At 35.9% G+C, this 17,943-nt stretch overlaps 1 protein-coding gene across 12 annotated transcripts in view; it reads left to right on the top strand.

The window, feature by feature from the left end:
* Nucleotides 1–17,943, top strand: part of PUM2 (pumilio RNA binding family member 2) — a 101,961-nt gene that overhangs the window by 14,072 nt on the left and 69,946 nt on the right. For 5 of the 12 annotated variants that reach the window (XM_058682612.1, XM_058682619.1, XM_058682618.1 and 2 more), the window contains exons 2-3: nucleotides 9,226–9,294; nucleotides 16,914–17,022. In XM_058682612.1, the coding sequence (XP_058538595.1) occupies nucleotides 9,244–9,294; nucleotides 16,914–17,022 (160 nt within the window). In that variant the 5' untranslated portion in view covers nucleotides 9,226–9,243. Of the gene's footprint in view, nucleotides 1–9,225; nucleotides 9,295–10,227; nucleotides 10,353–11,243; nucleotides 11,318–16,913; nucleotides 17,036–17,943 lie in introns of all 12 variants that reach the window. The other 7 variants (XM_058682610.1, XM_058682608.1, XM_058682609.1 and 4 more) reach the window with 4 other exon arrangements.

Here is a 17,943-nt window from a genome sequence, read left to right as displayed (position 1 = left end):
AAGTTTCTATTATGTATCTTCTATCTGAGCCGATTCCAGTTGTTTATTAAAGGAAACAGTTTTGGGAGAGTTTCATGGCTTAATAATGCAAACAAAATTTGAAGAACCCCAAGCAGTACTGTGTACCATAACTCTTGGATGCACTTTCTTCAAGTTAACATAGTCAATTCAATATTCTGTAAATGCATGCTAGATACTCTGTTGCTTGTTAGAAGAAAATACTGTTTTTTTCTCCTATGATCTAACCATTCTGGATAAAATTGTTAAATTTATGTCCAGATTCTTTTCCCTTGCCACCAGATGGTATCAGCATTTGTAACTGTGTAGGACAGTAGATTCGCATTTTGCAAAAATTTTGGCATCCCACTTACTGATATTCATGTGACCCCTGCCCCCTCAACTTTATTATTATTAAAAGGAGATTATTGGTTTGAGAATTTAACAGTGTTTCTGTTCTGTTCTGTTGTTTTGCCCACTTTCTCCTCTCTTCGTGATTGAGATAAATGGTAACACCCTAAACTGAAAAGCTGAGTTTGATTTTGTTTGTTTTTTTATTTTTTATTTTTTTATTTTTATTTTTTTTGTTTTTTATTTATTTTTGGGACAGAGAGAGACAGAGCATGAACGGGGGAGGGGCAGAGAGAGAGGGAGACACAGAATCGGAAACAGGCTCCAGGCTCCAAGCCATCAGCCCAGAGCCTGACGCGGGGCTCAAACTCACGGACCGCGAGATCGTGACCTGGCTGAAGTCGGACGCTTAACCGACTGCGCCACCCAGGCGCCCCTGATTTTGTTTGTTTTTTTAAAGGCTTTTCCTCTTCTCCTATCTAATCCCCTTCATTTAAATGTAACCTGAAATACCATTCATTTTAAGAACAAAATATGCCTGGGGAATAGTATGAATGAAAAGGTTGAAGGCAAAGCTCTGATGCTTAACTTTTGGCTTGCTCATATTTTAGAGTGAATTATCTGCATTTGATTTTTTGTGGAGCAGTCAAGAAAGTAAATCCACTAGAGCAGAGGTCGGCAAACTATGGCCTATACTCCAGATCTAGCCCACTACCTATGTTTGTTTGGCTCACTCTCCAGGATTGGTATTTAGATTTGTAAATGGTTGGAGAAAAATTAAAAGAATAATATAACACAAATACTTGAAATTCAGGTTTCACTGTTCATAAATAAAGTTTTATTAGGACACATTCATGCTTACTTACTTTGATATCATCTATGGCTGCTTTTTGTGCTACAAAGGCATATTTGAGAACAGAGACCATATGACCTGCAAAGTGTAAAATGTTTACCATCTGGCTTTTTACTAAAAAAATTTATTGACCTCTGCACTGGGGCATAATTCACCACAAAAGTAAGAATGGATCCAAGAGACTTCCCACATTTATCTGGAGGTTCTTTAACTTATTGACCTCATCTATTTGGATGACAAATAAAGCCTGGAAGTAAGCAAAGAAGGGCTTCAGTAAAGCTTCAGTGCTTTAGTCTTGAGAACATTGCTTCTATGTTCCTTTTATTTTCTTAATAAAAATCTCCCTTTTTATTCATAGATTATACAGATATATTGTAGAAAGGTAATTAAATAGATAAATAGATGGGGAAAATGGTGTATTCTGATCACTTAAGGATGGTATGAATTTTGGGTGATTTCCTTTCAGTCTTTTTTCATTAAAAAAGTTTTTTTTTAATGTTTATTTTTGAGAGAGAGGGGCAGAGAGAGGGGGAAACACAGAATCCGAAGCAGGCTCCAGGCTCAGAGCTGTCAGCATACAGCCTGACGTGGGCCTAGAGCTCACTGACTGTGAGATCATGACCTGAGCCAAAGTCAGACGCTTAACCAACTGAGCCACCCAGGCGCCCCCCACCCCCCCACCCCAATTTTTAATGTTTATTTTTGAGAGAGAGAGAGAGAGAGAGAGACAGATGAGCGGAGGAGGGGCAGAGAGAGAGAAGGAGACACAGAATCTGAAGTACTCTCCAGGCTCTGAGCTGTCAGCACAGAGCCTGTCGTGGGGCCCGAACTCACAGACCATGAGATCATGAATTGAGCCAAAGTCAGACAGACGCTCAACTGACTGAGCCACCCAGGCGCCCCTGTCTAAGCATTTTCTTAATTGCAAACTCAAATATTTTTAATAGTTACGTGTTATTTCATTTTATAGATGTGTCACTTAACTATTATACGGCAATTATGCAGTTTATAATTTTGGAAGTCAGTAATCTGCAAGCAAAAATACTGCAAGCATGTTTATACATAGCTTTTATATATTTATATTTATTCTTAGGATTGATTCCCAAAGTTGGGGAAACTGGTTCAAGAGATATGACTCTCCCGACACCTGGGTGGCTCAGTTGAGCGGATCAACTTCAGCTCAGGTCATGATCTCACGACTCATGGGTTGGAGCCCAACATTGGGCTCTTTGCTGACAGCTCAGAACCTGGAGCCTGCTTTGGATTCTGGGTCTTCCTCTCTCTCTGCCCCTCCCCTGCTTGTGCTCTGTCTCTCAAAAATAAATTTAAAAAAATTTTTTAAAAATATGAATCTGTGTGTATGTTAAATTTTAAATTGCTTTCCTAAGAAAGGATTGTAACTATTTTTTTAATTAAAAAATTTTTTATGTTTATTCATTTTTGACACAGAGACAGTGCGAGTAGGGAAGGGCAAAGGGAGAGGGTAACACAGAATCTGAAGCAGGCTCCAGGTTCCGAGCTGTCAGTACAGAGCCCCATATGTGACTTCAACTCACAAACTGTGACATCATGACCTAAATCGAAGTCGGATGCTTAACAGACTGAGCCACCCAGGAGGTCATTGAAACTTTTTAGAATACGTTTTTGTGCGTGTGTGTTACAGGTAGTTTCCTTCTTAAAGCATGTTTTTACTGTTGTTAGTCTACCATACCTGGATATCTGAGGCTAACGGATCACTGCAAATTAAAAGCAACCTAATTAAAAAGGTCGGAAATAGCACCACTATGTTCAAGTCAAGTGATATTTATTTAGTTATTTTAATTTTTTTAAAGGTTATTTATTTTTGAAAGACAGAGCGACAGAGCATGAGCAGGGGAGAGTCAGAGAGAGAGGGAGATACAGAATCCGAAGCAGGCTCCAGACTCCGCGTTGTCGAGCTGTCGGCACAGAGCCTGATGCGGATCATGACCTGAGCCTAACTCAGATGCTTAACCAACTGAGGCCACCCAGGTGCCCCTCAAGTCAAGTAATACTTAAACTGACAGCAAGGCAGGAAATGCTAACAAAAGCAGCCACAAGAGACCTAAACACTGAGTTGCACAAGAGCCTCAGAAAGTATTCTTTCTAGAGTAGTCTGTTGTGGTGCTGGTAATGGATATTTGTTGAGTACTTTTTATTAATAGTTTACAAAACATTTTTGGATACATTATCTCATTTGATCTTCACAATAGATTAAGTAAGCTAAGGTTTAGAGGTTAGACAACTTGCAAAAGTCAAAATGTGAACTCACATTCTGTACCTAATCACATGCTATTTCTATTGTACCACATTGTCCGATATAAAATGTGTCCATTGTGCTTTCTTTAGGAAAGCAGAATAAGAAAGAATCAACTTTAAGGCCATTTCCATATCCTAAATAATAAGAATTTTAAGGTTTTGGCCCTAATGGAATAATTACTTTAATAAGGACAGTGTGTTCTCAGAGGATACAGATAAATAAGATGTTCCATGGAAGAGTGTTTTACAAAAAAAAATTTTTTTTTTTACATATTTTTTTTTTTTGGGGAGAGAGAGAGCGCGTGCGCAGTGGGGGAGGGGCAGAGAGAGAGGGAGACATGGAATCCAAAGCAGGCTCCAGGTTCTGAGCTGCCAGCACAGAGCCCAACGCGGGGCTCAAACTCAAACTGTGAGATCGTGACCTGAGCCGAAGTCAGATGCTTAACCAACTGAGCCACCCAGGCACCCCTGGAAGTGTTTTAATGACTGCAGTTGGTATGATCTTTGTACGTTGAGCCCTTCAGTGCTTAATATCATTTAATGCATTTAATGTATAAGTTGATTTAAAAGGCACATATTGTTAAGCTTGTAAAGCATATATTGATTTAAATTTGAAGCATACTTAAAAACTTAGCTGCATAATATTAGGAAGCCACTTTAGATGATTGAAAATATGATTCCTAATAACACATTGGCAATATTCTGTAGCTTCCAGATGATTGGCCATTAGACTTGGGAAACAGTTAATGCTTGGAAGAAGTTGAAGCTGTAATGGAATGAGAGATCTAGAAGATACAATGTAAAATACAAGGTTTAAGAGAAGGATCACATGTGAATCTAAGAAAAAGAATATAAAGGACGTATTTAGAGCAATATGCGAAATCCTATGAAATATTTATAGAATAATGAAATTGACTATATCTAAATTTAGGGAATTTTAAAGAAACATTTAGAAATCAAAGATGATTTAAGCAGACTAGACATTAGAACAAATTGTTTTGTGTTAAGATGGAGAACTTTGTGTGAATGAGAAGTGTGGAACACATTTGGACCAAGATTCCTTTATTTGTCTTGATAATTATATACATGTGCAAAATGTATATAAGTATATGTAACATCGTATTATATATATGGCTACAGAATTTTATATGTCTATGTATATATATTGTGTGTAAAACAATATTTTGATCTCAGTGAGTTTGTTTTAAAACCAAGAGCCATGGGGGCAACTGGGTGGCTCAGTCGTTTTGGCTCAGGTCATTATCTTGCAGTTTGTGGGTTCGAGCCCTGCATCACTGCACCAGTGCAGAGCCTGCTTGGGATTCTCTCTCCTCCTCTCTATGTCCATCCCCCACTCATTCACTCTCTCAAAATAAATAAACTTAAAAAAAAAAAATCAGTGTCTTGATGATAGGGCTAGAGTTCTTATAGTAAGTAATGGATGTGCAGGTAAATTGGTTCATCTACATATGTAATAAAACCTATAATGTTGAAATTTTTACTTTAAATGGGCATATGAATTTGAGAGAAATTAAGAGGAAAAAACAGTCCTTTATACTTAAGCACATACTTAGCATTTCTGGTGCCCTTCATTCCTTGAAGATCTGAATTTCCATCTGTTATTTCCCTTTAGCTTGAAAAAATTTTTTTAAGTATTTCTTGAGGTGGAAGTCTGTTCTAACAAATGTTTTTATCTAAAAATATCTTTTTTTTTTTTTTAAGCCAAAGCATATTTCTACCAGGTAAAAACTTCTAAGTTGGCATTTTTATTTCTTGTTTCAGCACTTTACAGTCTCTTCCTTTGTATTCTGGTCCCCATTGTTTGAAGTGCAAAATCAGTGGGCACTCATATTATCTTTTCCCCTTTAGGTAACCTTTTTCTTCTAGCTGTTTTCAGGATTTTCTCTTTGATTTTTATTATGGGTATGGGTTTTATTTTCTTTTTTCCCATTTTGCCTTGGGTTCACTGAATATCTTAAATCTATGAATTTTGCTTTCATCAAACTTGAAAGAATTTCTTTCTGGCCGTTGTTTCAGCAAGTAATTTTCCCACCTCATTTTCTCCTTTATTATTTTTTTTTCTCCTCTCTCTAGATTGGAAATCTCGGTTGATCTATCTTTAAATTCACTGACCTTTTATCTCCAATCTGTTACTAGATGCATCCAGTGAAAAATTTTTAAATATATATATTTTTAAATGTTCATTTTTTGAGAAAGAGAAACAGACAGAGTATGAGTGGGGGAGGGGCAGAGAGTGAGACACAGAATCTGAAGCAGGGTCCAGGCTCTGATCTGTCAGCACAGAGCCTGACGGCGGGGCTCAAACTCCTGAACCATGAGGTCATGACCTGAGCTGAAGTCAGATGCTTAACCAACTGAGCCAGGAACCCCTAAAGATATTTTTTAGTTATAGAATTTCCATTTGGTTATTTTTATAGTTTGCTTTCTTTGTTGTAATTTTGTATTTTTTAATTTGTTAGCATATTTTTTCTTTCATGTTTGTGTACAGTTACGGTAGTTGTTTTAAGATCCTTGCTAATTCTAACCGTTGGGTCAGCTTGGGCTTGGTCTTTATTAATTGATTTTTCCCTTTAGTCTAGGTCTCATTTTCCTGTTTGTACATGTCTAGTACTTTTAGATTGTGTTCCAGACTTTATGATTGGTACATTGAAAGTACTCTAGGTTCTGTTATGTTCCTATTGAGAAGGTTTTTTGTTTTTGTTTAATGGGGCTCAAACTCCAAATTCCTGTGACTTCTGTGGTAGTCTGTAGCAGACATTACAGACATAAGTCTGTAGCCTTAATTAGGCTGCTCAAAGTCTGCTCCACAGATATATAGTTCAGGGATTGTCTAAAAATCTGAGTAGAATTTATATACGGAATTTGGTTGTCTCTTTCCTGAGACTTCCATCTTCAGTTTCTAGCATCTTTGGTTGCTCCAAACTGTCCTTTGGTTCTTCAAGCTTTTAAGACTAGATTCTCTGTAGGAATTTTGGTGCCCACCTCCAATCCCAGGCCTGTTCTCAGGAGAAAAAGCCATTTAAAAAACTCACTCTTTGCCAGTCTTTTCTTTTAAGTGTAGATGATCTTCCAGTTTGGGTTTTTGGTTTCCATTGCCTTCAAATTGTTTTGTATTTGCCCAGAATTTGTAGTTATCTGCCGGAGTGTTTAGGTTAATAAGAGCTATACCTCTAATTACCAGGAAGTGCCTGTGACTCATTTAAACTCTTTGAGAACAGTGACTGTATTTTAACTCGTTTTTTCCTCAACAAAATCCAACACATTGAAGATATCTAGTAAAAGGTTCCTAAGTTAATGAAAGGATGAAATGACCTGTTCACTTTGTGAGAACTGTTAATGAATCCAGCTTTTCTAACAGGTTAAGAGAAATAGCTTATTTGCTATCCATATAGTTTTTTGATAATAGTATCTGTTCAGATTTGTTGCTCATTTTTAGATTGGGTTGTTTGTTCTTTTGTTATTTTGTTAGAGTTTTTTAATATATTTGGATACAAGTCCTGTATTGGATCTGTGATTTCCAAATATTTTTCTCCTAGTCTGTGGTTTTTTCATTATCATCAGTGTCTTTTGTTCAGCCTGTTTTATTGACGAAGTCAGATTTTTTTACACATTGGTTTTTCTTTTATGGACTCTGCTTTTGATGTTGATCTTACCTCATAAACACTAGGTCACATAGCTGTTCTGTTTTTCTAGAAGTCTTATAATACTACATTTAGATGTATGATCCATTAGTTTTTTAATTAAAGTGTAAGGTATGTGTTGAGGTTCACTTTTTTGCATATGGATATCTTATTTTTCAAGTATCATTTGATGAAAAGATTGAAGAGCTTTTTTTAATAGCTGACTTTTTTAAAGATTTTATTTTTAAGTAAGGTCTACACTCAGTGTGGGGCTCAAACTTACAACCCTGAGATCAAGAGTTGCATGCTCAGGGCACCTGGGTAACTCAGTCAGTTGAGCATCTGACTTCACCTCAGATCATGATCTTGTGATTCATGAGTTCAAGTCCCACGTTGGGGTAGCTGCTGTCAGAGTAGAGGCCACTTCAGATTATCCCCCTCTCTCTGCCCCTCCCCCACTTGTGCTCTCTCAAAATAAAGAAAAATATTTTAAAAAAGATTGCATACTTTACCAACTGAACCAGCCAGGTGCCCTTTTATTAGCTAAGTTTTGAATACTTACGTACCCTGTTCTCTAATTCACAGTAAGCCATGTGGCAGATGCTCCAGTTACCATCCCATGAAGAAATTGAGAGAAAACAGTTTAGGGTACTTGTTCAGAGTTATAGAGCTACTTACTAAGCTGCCAGACTATAATTTGAATCTAATTCTATTTCCTTGTAAACCACCTTAAGGAGTTTGAGCTTTATCTTTAAGTCAAGGATTAAGATGTAGGAATCACATGGACAAAGTACAGTTCAGAAAGATGACTGACTACATTTGGAGATTAGAGTGTATGATGGGAAGACAGAATTACAGTCATTTTAGGTAAGAGATGGTGGTAGTGTAAACAACCAAACAGCTGGAAAATGGTTAGATTTAAGTGAGGTAGGAGGTTGACATTAGTGATTGGATATTGGTGTAAGAAAGGAAAGAATTAAGCTGTAAATGGGGAAGAAGAATAAAGTTGGAATTTTGCCCAGGGAATGGGAAGGAGATATTTGGAAATTTTTAAGAGAGAAATTTGGCTTATAAATACAAATGTTTGAGTGAGAGTCCTAAGCATATATATAGTTTTCAAAGTGATGAGAGTGGATGAGATTGCTCAGGATAAGGGGTAGAGAGGATACCACCTTGGATAGAGGACTAAAGGAACACTAGAGTTGAAGAGACAAGGGGATCTGTGAAGGCTGAGAAAAAGCAACTGGACACGTTGGAAAGTAGAAGGAAAAATGATGAGAGAGAAAGTGGCAACGGAGAACATTATTACAGCAAGGGAGGGGTGCTTTGTAATGTCCAATACTATGGAGTCTTAAAGAGAGAGAACCTATTGGGGAAATTAATAGGATTGTATTGCAAGGCCTAAGAGCTGAAGGCTGTGAATTTGTAGTGGCTTCAGTGTTGAATGGTGTTCTCCAGCAGTACTTAACATTCGAAGGCAAAGGACCTTCTGACTCAACACATTGTCCCATGAATGATAATTTAAACTGTTAGAAATGAAAAGATAAGAAACATACACTTTAGTTTTAGTAGAAGGCAAAGTGAAAGGAGTTACTACTCTTAAGGAAATTTCAATATTTAATCGCTCCCACAGCTGATTAATTTATGTGTTTCTTTGAGATTGAACTGGATCATCACTTACATATTTTGAGGGAAAGTTTTAAATCAGTGGTAGAAGACCTACAAATAAGGAAGTGTTGAGAAATTTTGAAAAATATTAACTAAAGTAATGTAAAATAGTAATGTTATAATTGGAACAACATAAAAAACAGGCTAACTATACTTTAGTATTTGAGCTTGCTTCCTTTGTTACCTTCTATTTTGCTCAGCCATTAGTGGTTTTTCTTGGCACACAGAATAACCCACGAACCTTTGACCTCAGGGTTTTAATTTTAATGTAGATTGCTGTTAAGTGCTCTATTTAGGGAAATCTATCTTCATAGAGAAATCGGTTTTTGTCTATCTCTGCTCATGCTAATTGCAGTAATAGCAGCAATATAATATAAAAATACTTGATACAGTCTATTTAAATTTTTCTTTCTACTGATTTTTGTTTTTGTTCAACAGGTTTGATCTGTGGATGAAATGAATCATGATTTTCAAGCTCTTGCATTAGAATCTCGGGGAATGGGAGAGGTAAATACTTACGAATACTAAGAATGTATATACCTCACTTTGAGCCCTTAACACTTTTTTTTTAAACCATAAATATTCTTGAAAATAGTGTTTATGTCTTCCACATCATGTGGGTTTTTTAAATCTCAGATGATACACTTCTGTAGTTGTGGTGATTTTCACTTTTTTTTTTTTTAAACCTCTAGTAGTAATTTTTAGTGAGATTGTATCTAATTGATTTGATTGACTTGGTTTAGATAATGTTTTATATTTTGATAATGAACCATAATTACTTTGCTCAGAAAAGAGCCTTTCTTGATCCTTGTCCTGCTGTTTTATATATGTATGACGTTTGCTTTAGCCACACTTGATTGTTCACTATTCTCTCTTCCAAAAATCTCTCCTTGTTCACTGCTTAATAAACTTCTAATCCTCTACAAGACTGTACTGAGAAAGATTCTTATCTGTTGTCCCATTGCTATCTGCAGTAAAATTAATTACTTCCTCTTCTGACTTCTCCTAGATCTTTATACATACTTTATTACTTGTTACAGTTTGTTTTATATTAATCTTTTCTGTAGATTGTTAGCTTTGAATAAGTGGCACACAGTTAGCACTCTGAATTTAATAGATTTTATCAGTCCTGTTAATATATGATTTTTGTTGGGGCATCCCATTTAACTACACCATCACATAAATTAAGGAATAAAAAATGCTTGAGTTTTCCATATATCTAAAGAATATTTAGAAAACTAATTGATTATGAAAACCCTTGTGGTCACATCTTTATTTTGTCGTGTTCTGTAGTACTAACATAGTGTGGACTTTGGTAATAGAACATAACAGTGAACAGACATGAGATGTGTAATTAACTGCTTGCTCCCGGAGATTATTTTACTTTGGTAGATTAGCGACCTTCATGAGACTCACTCCATCCAATGCTGTGCTCTTCAGATGCAGAAAAAGAGTCCAGTCACTCCTCTGGGCCACAAGAGGGCACCCTGCAGCTAGCTAACCCTTCCCTTCTCCAGAACAGCGTTTTCCAAAGAGTTTGTCATTTTCAGAGGACTGATTTAAGGGTGAGTTAAGGTGCTTAAGCATAAGTATTGCCAAAGTACACTTGTTAGTCTAGTGTATAAGGTAAAATTCTGGTCCCTAAGAAAGGTTTGAAAGAAGGAATAATTTTTTAGTTAAACAACAACAAAAAAAACCCCTACACCTTCACTGCAGTGGCTACTTAGGCATTATTTACACTGTGGGTGTATAAAAAGAAATAGTTGAAAAAGGCTTCTGTTTTGTTCCCTGCTACTTGTTTTCTTTGGTCTTTAGAAAGCAAAATAATCCAAGTTTGAACAGTGTTTCAGCCTGATCTGTGACAAACTTGAACTCAGTGATTTCTTTAAGGGCAAGTAAAGCCACACCATTAACTTAATTCTCTTTAGACCCCGAGCACTTTACTCCTAGATCTACATTGTATATATGTTTACAGATTGGCTCATTTCCCCACTCCCCTTCTAAATAACACTTGATAAATGCAAAGACATCTTTGCAGTTAAACAAAAATGTCATGATCAGAAACAGTAGTTGGAAGAGTTTGGTTAGTTATTTGAGGGTGGAGGAGGTATATTTGAGGTTTTTGGAAAAGAGACAAGCTGGGTTGAACAGTATGTTAATCTAAACTTAAATCTAGGCCTTCTTAATGGAAATTTTAGATAACGCAGAATGAAAGTGGCTAGGGTTTAGACTGCCTGCTCTTTTGGGCAGATAACAGTAGGTCAGTGCTTCTATGACCTTCACTCAGTAGAAATGTATTTTTAAATAAGCTGTTATTCACTAATTAAGTTTTTTTTCTTAACAGTTTACCAACTAATTAATTCTGTTACCTCTAAGAGATAGCTAAGAAACCTACTCAGGTTTCTGCCTCTGGGTTCTCTCTCCCACAAGCCTTTCTATCTTTCCTCATCTCACAGGCAGCAGGGAACCTTCTGGGATTTCCTTCTTTGCCTGTCTCTCTCTCACCAGTCTTCTCCTCCTTTCCTGACAGGTGAGGTTTTTTGTTTTTGTTTTATCCCAGAATTCATTTTAATAAATTAAAAGTAGCCCTGAGTTTTTGGCTCTTGAGTTTTCTAAAATTGCTTGTTTATTTTTTAATGTGACATCCTTTTTTAATGGATTGCCCTATTCTTGACTTTTTCTTCAAAAATCAAATTTTCTTTATTATGTCTTAAGTTGTTGTAAATTTCTCATGTACAAATATTGCATTACATATAGGACTATTTTCAAATGTACTGGGTTTTGTAGGTCATGATGTCTTTACTGACCCACCATCAGAAGGGCAGTCTTTTCTACTTGGTCATCCAGAAATGGGAACAGATCTGTATTCATCCATTCATAAACTCATTCTTTCCATATTTTTCCATAGCATGTTTTTGTTAAAAGACTTACTGATTTGTATTGTGTCATATGGCTTTAAAAAGAACAAAGCTAATTCATAAGCGGTTGGACTCAGCTTCATTAATATAGTGTTTTAAAACTATAGTGCAAAGGCACAAATCTATTATATACACACACAGTATGTTCCTGTTTATTTTTTAAATAGGGGGAAAGATACCCCTGCCTGAAATTCTTTAGGGAACCTAGAATTTAATTTTAAATCCCTGCATTAATGTGTATTATTTAGGGAATAGTCAAAGCTTAGTATGATAAATAATGCCCCCTCCTTTCTTTTCTGACACAGTAATATTTAAAGAATGTTATGCAGTAAGATCCCAGGTGGTATGGTGAAGTGGAATGCTGGATACGGGAGGAGACTTCTGTTTTCTCTCCAATCTATCACTATCACTATGACTCTGAGTAAGATTGACTTCTTTGAAGACAGTATTAGGAATAACCTTTGTATGAGTTACATATATCTCTCAAATGTTCTAGCTCTGATCTGAGCTGTTAGGGATAACTGGAATAGAAGCCAGCTATTTGAAATAGTGTTTAAATAACAATCATAGTTTTATCTACAGAAATCTTTACCTTAATTCTTAAACTTTATCCACCATAATGAATGCCCATGTTATATGGGGTGAATATCATGATAATATAAACTTTTTAAAATGCTTACTTATTTTTGAGAGAAAGCATGCCATGCGTGTGCCTGCGGGGGAGGGGCAGAGAGAGGGAGAGAGAGAATCCCAAGTAGGCTCTGCAGTGTTAGTGCAGAGCCCAATGCGGGCTCGATCCCGTGAACTGTGAGATCATGACCTGAGCTGATACCAGGATTCGGGCGGTTAACCAATGAGCCACCCAGGCACCCCTAAGCTTTTTTATTATATCTAGTCGTGGTCTAATGCTGGTAATTTTCAGAAATATTGATGAATTAGACTATGATTGAAAAGAACCATCTTCCATGGCAGGTATAAAGAGAATGGGCTTTAGAATTATACAGGCGATGTGTTCAAATCCTATTGCTGCCATTTATTAGCCATGTGTGTAACCTTGGTTCTGATTCCTTGTGCAGGATGGGACGGTATTAGGCATCTATTCTTTGTTTCATGTCCCTCCTATGATACTCAAATGAATTGGAAAAAGAAGGCAAATAACTATAGATAAGACTTTTGTATTGAATAGTAATATCAGAGTCCTTTAAAATAATCAGCCAGTTAAATGTTGCTGGCCAGTTTGTTATGTTTTATAATAAATATTAAAAGGTTCCTATTTTTGTAGCAAAGAGATCTAATTTGTGTCTGCTATATGCTTGGTACTATTCTAAGCAGTTTACTTACGCTATTTCATTTTAGCCTCATTTCTATGAAATATGAAATATACTATAAAAGTATCGTTATTATTCTTACAGATGAGGAGATTGAAGCTCAGAATGGTTAACTGGCCCAAGATGGTATATAGTAGTGATTGAATAGCATAAACTGATGAGCGCCTTGACTATTTACAGTACTGCTTCCTATTGGAAGTGATGACATCTAATGGTTGTGGTGATTAAAGTATTAGAAATGGAGAAGATCTGGGGAAGTGGTATGATTTGAAAAAATGAAGAAGTATTGCTGTCTTTTATTAATAGAAAAAATTAAAGTCTGGAAAAGCGCCATTGTGGGGTTCAAGGGAATTACCTTGTCTTTTGTTTTCTACATACACATTTAGTTATTAGCATCTATGCCTGTCTTTGAAGAGAGTCACCTTAACATCGTAATTTGACCAGATAGTCCAGATACATATCTGGTGTCATGGCATAATTATTAATAGCACCCCCTTCCTCAGAAGTGTCCCAGTTTGGATATTACATGAACATCTTAATTTAAAACACCATATTGTAGACATAAAGCCTTTACATCCTATTAATTCTTGGGATTATGTTAATTTGGTTGGTTTTGTGATTTTTATGTAGTAATTGGTATTAATCTGAAATGTAAGTGTACCTCATAGTATAGATTCTTGTAGGAATTTATTACTTATTTTGAGGCAGTATGTGAAAGTGTTGACTGCTTTATTTATTTATTTATTTATTTATTTATTTATTTTTAATGTTTATTTTTGAGAGAGACAGGGACAGACAGGGGAGGAACAGAGAGACAGGGAGACACAGAATCAGAAGCAGGCTCCAGGCTCCAAGCACAGAGCCTGACGCGGGGCTCCAACTGACAAACCGCAAGATTGTGACCTGGGCCGAAGTCGGACGCTCACCCGACTGAGCCACCCAGGCTCCCCGTACTGCTATTTTTGAAGATGGAGAGGGCAAGCCATAAATGCTTCTTGAAGGAAAGAACTAGTAAAATGGTGGACAGTTTGGGGGATGAATTTGTATGTTCACCCAATCATTTCTGAGTTGGAAAGACAGAGGTGTAGGTTAACAAGATATACTGAGTTGCTTGACCTTGGTTTAAAGTTTTTGTGAAATTGGGAACGAATATGAAGTAGTACTGGATAATATATCTTGCAGATCTTTAAGATCTCTTAACCCTTGTTTTCTATAATATGCTTCCCCCTTTCTACTACCGTAAAAGAGTCTCCAGGGGCAAATCTCTAATTTTATTGCTATTGCAGCCAGTGTACTGCCTACATTTTTTTCCCCCTAAATGGTCTATCTTGAATTGTTGCCTTCCCCTGTATTCAGTTCATTTTAACTTTTCTTGGTTACAAGCTAGTAGTTTCTCTGAAAGTATTTCAAATCAGTGTCTAAACTGTCACAGAACGTTGTTTGTAGAATGTTGGTATAGGCCTTTGTTAGGAGAGGTATTAATTTTACTAACTCCTGTGCATGATAACTTAATAAATGTTTGCAAAATGAAGATATTCATAGCACAGTGTTTGGCAAAAAGTAGGCACATTGGATAAGTGCTTAATACAGTTTTTGTTTTTAATTTTTTTTAAATGTTTATATTTGAGAGAGACAAAGCACGAGCAGGGGAGGGGCAGAGAGAGAGGGGGAGACCCAAATCTGAAGCAGGCTCCAGCCTCCCAAGTGTTGGCACAGAATCTGACGTGGGGCTCGAACTCAGGAGCTGTGATATCATGACCTGAGCTGAAGTCGGATGCCCAACCGACTGAGCCACCCGGGCACCCCCTCTAGTTGTGTTTTAAAGCAGTAATTTATGAGCTTCTCTACTAAAGCACTACACAGAACTTTATCACAAAGACTTCCTCAAAGGGATTGTTATTTCTGTTACTTTAGGTTAGTTTCAGCCATTTCTGTGACTGTTTCTATTAAGTTTCTAAAACTTTACCCTCAGTTTCTTTGTTACTATTATTTTGATATTGAAACTTTTTTTCATGATGTATGGATAAAACATTTCTTTATTCTCTCAGAAACCAATTTTTAATGACATTTTAAAGTATTAACTTGGGTTTTGCTATGCATACATGTTCAATTATTTAAATATATCAAGTTGCAGTGTTTTAGTATTATCAACTTTACATTTTGTTTGAATATTTACATGAACCTTTTATAGTGATTTTTAAAAAAAGCGTATGAAGGAACAGAGGTTGCATTTTGCTGGATCTTTGTTAGAGCAGATTATTGTTTAAAATGTGCTTTAAGTAAAAATCATTTGCAGCCCAGGGTGATCCTAACATGGAAAAACTTTTCTTTTTAAAATTAGTAGAAGCTGGTTTCCTTTAAAATTAAATATATTTAGCAAAAAAAAAAAAAATCTGTAGATTGGGAACATGCCCAAATTGGACTTTTCCTCCTGCCTTCAGAGCTGCTTCTGGCTTTTTGTTTTAGTTAATAGTGCTACCATTTAGCTTATTATCCAAATTTAAAAAGTGTATCCTTTTTATTAATCCCTTCCCCATTTGTAATCATACTCATACTGACTGTGCTAAATGTCTCTCAAACCATGTTGTTTTTTCAGTTCTTTGGGTTAGTACCACCTGTTTTACTTCTACCATCTTGGCCCTGCTGTAATTCTGCTAAACTGGTTTCCTTGCCTGTCGTCTAGACTATCCATTATTCTTAAAGCTTATAACTTGAGTTGTTTTCTAAAACATAATGTCACTCTTAACCTCTCTGAATTCCCTTTACGTTGGTGAAATGTGCAATTTCTTAGCTTATCTTTAAGGCTTCTGAGAATCTGACCTAGAAAGTTTTACCAGCATTAGCTTTGACATTCCCACATCTGTTCATCCATCTCATACCTTGTTGTACACACAGTGCAGTTTATCAGGTTGTGCCTTTGTTCATGATTTACTGTATCTTCCTCCCCTTCTACTCACACTTTCAACCCTCCCCCCCCCCCCCCGTTTTATTTTATTTCTCAGACTCAATTCAGGTTTTACTACGTTCATTTTATTACATTTAGTTTGTATGTTTGTGAACTCTCTAAAAATAAGGTTACTATGCCTTAAGGAGACAAACACAGGTAAAAGCTTAGTGATAGAAGTATATACAGGTTTAATTATGAGCCCTGGAACACTGGGTACCTAATTATGGGCTGAGAGGGAGGAGATCTTAGGAGTACTTAACTTAAAATGCCACGTACAGAAAAACAAAACGGTCTGTACTTTTCAAACATCTCCCCAGTCCATCTTCTCTGAGTGTCAGGGAAAGTAGAGAGGAGAGGCTTGGATGAGTAATAAAGTATCATTAGGAATTAGCCAAAATGTACATATTGAATAATTTGTGAATCATTGTGTCAACACAGTTTTTATGTGCTATATATGTCACATACTTCCATTGAATAAGTGAAGTAAAAGTGAAAATATATTTTCTGCCATGGAAGCTGTGGGATAAGAGGTGATCCAAGGGCAGTATTTGGAAGTAAAGGAAAAGTTTTCCTTTTTTGTATAGATGTTTTTATTGTATTATCTATATTGAATAAGAAACATAGTAAGTTTTTTGAAAAAATTTATAAAGAAAATCACATGATGGTAAAACCTTTTAAAAAAGTATAGAAAAGTCCAAAGTGGATTTTGATTAGTGTTCAGGTCTAGAATTATTAGAGCCAGTACCCAAACATAAGTGAGGAGTTATTTTATCATTAACAATACAAATTAGAAAATAGTTCACCCTGAATTTTCCTTAGCATTGAAAACTAACTTGTACATGCCAGTGGTAAGTTGCTTTCACCTATGTAGAATTAGAATAAATTTGTAATCAGAATGATACTTAAATTAATCATTTTTTCCCTCCCAAATAGCTTTTGCCTACCAAAAAGTTTTGGGAACCTGATGATTCAACAAAAGATGGACAAAAAGGCATATTTCTTGGGGATGATGAATGGAGAGAGACTGCATGGGGAACTTCTCGTAAGTTATTGGTGTATGTGTAAGAATTATGAGTTTACTTGAAATTTTCAAAACCCTGTTAACCCCCAGACAATATTTGGAGCAAATTTGTGAAGTCTTTGTTGAAGATTTTGTAAGTCATTGTAATGCACATTTTTTGTTAATGCGCATTTTTTATTAGCCCTTATCTAATGATCTACTTAACAATTAGAAGTGTTTGTCACGGTGAAGTATGTTACAAAGTTTTTATTTGAAGTTAACTCTGGGGTGCCTGGTTGGCTTAGTCTGTGGAATGTGCAACTCATGATCTCAGGGTTGTGAGTTTGTTGGGTATAGAGATTGCTTAAAGATGAGATCTTTAAAAAAAATGAAGTTAACTCTGATTATAAAATTCTGAGTTCCCATTAAAAGACAACACATTAACAATAGGGATTTTCAATCATAAATTGTATTAGAGGACAGCGACTGATTTATCTAATTGCAGCTCAGTCTAGCTTTATTAGACATTTGCCATACCCAGAAAGGAAGTAAACTCTCTGAGTAAGGTAAATCCACAGAAAGGAAGCAGACTTTGAATGTTTTTGATATCCACAAGTAATGGAGAGAGACTTAGAAACCAAGAAACTGTTAAGGGAGAAGGAACTGGTATGAAGGAGTACAGTTCACGGAAGTAACTGTATTGATGGGTAAATTACAGAGCATGGCCTTATTCTTAAAGTAGTACTGATTATATTTTGAAATGTTTCTCATTAGTAAAATTTGAGATATATACACATGCAACTGTCAACATGTATTTTACAAATAAGTTTTCTCTTTTTATAACAATTCATTGCAGCTTGTGAAAGCTACACAAAATTACCAAATTAAGATCAAAACAAATTTCTGAACAAATTTCTGGATAATTATCAAATTAACCTTAAATTTTGAGTGTAAATTACCAGG

The sequence above is a fragment of the Neofelis nebulosa genome, chromosome 9 (genome assembly GCF_028018385.1).
Source record: "Neofelis nebulosa isolate mNeoNeb1 chromosome 9, mNeoNeb1.pri, whole genome shotgun sequence".
In the NCBI taxonomy this organism is placed as follows: Eukaryota; Metazoa; Chordata; class Mammalia; order Carnivora; family Felidae; genus Neofelis; species Neofelis nebulosa.
Note: the sequence above shows the minus strand (reverse complement) of the source record. Positions and strands in the feature narration are given on the sequence as shown.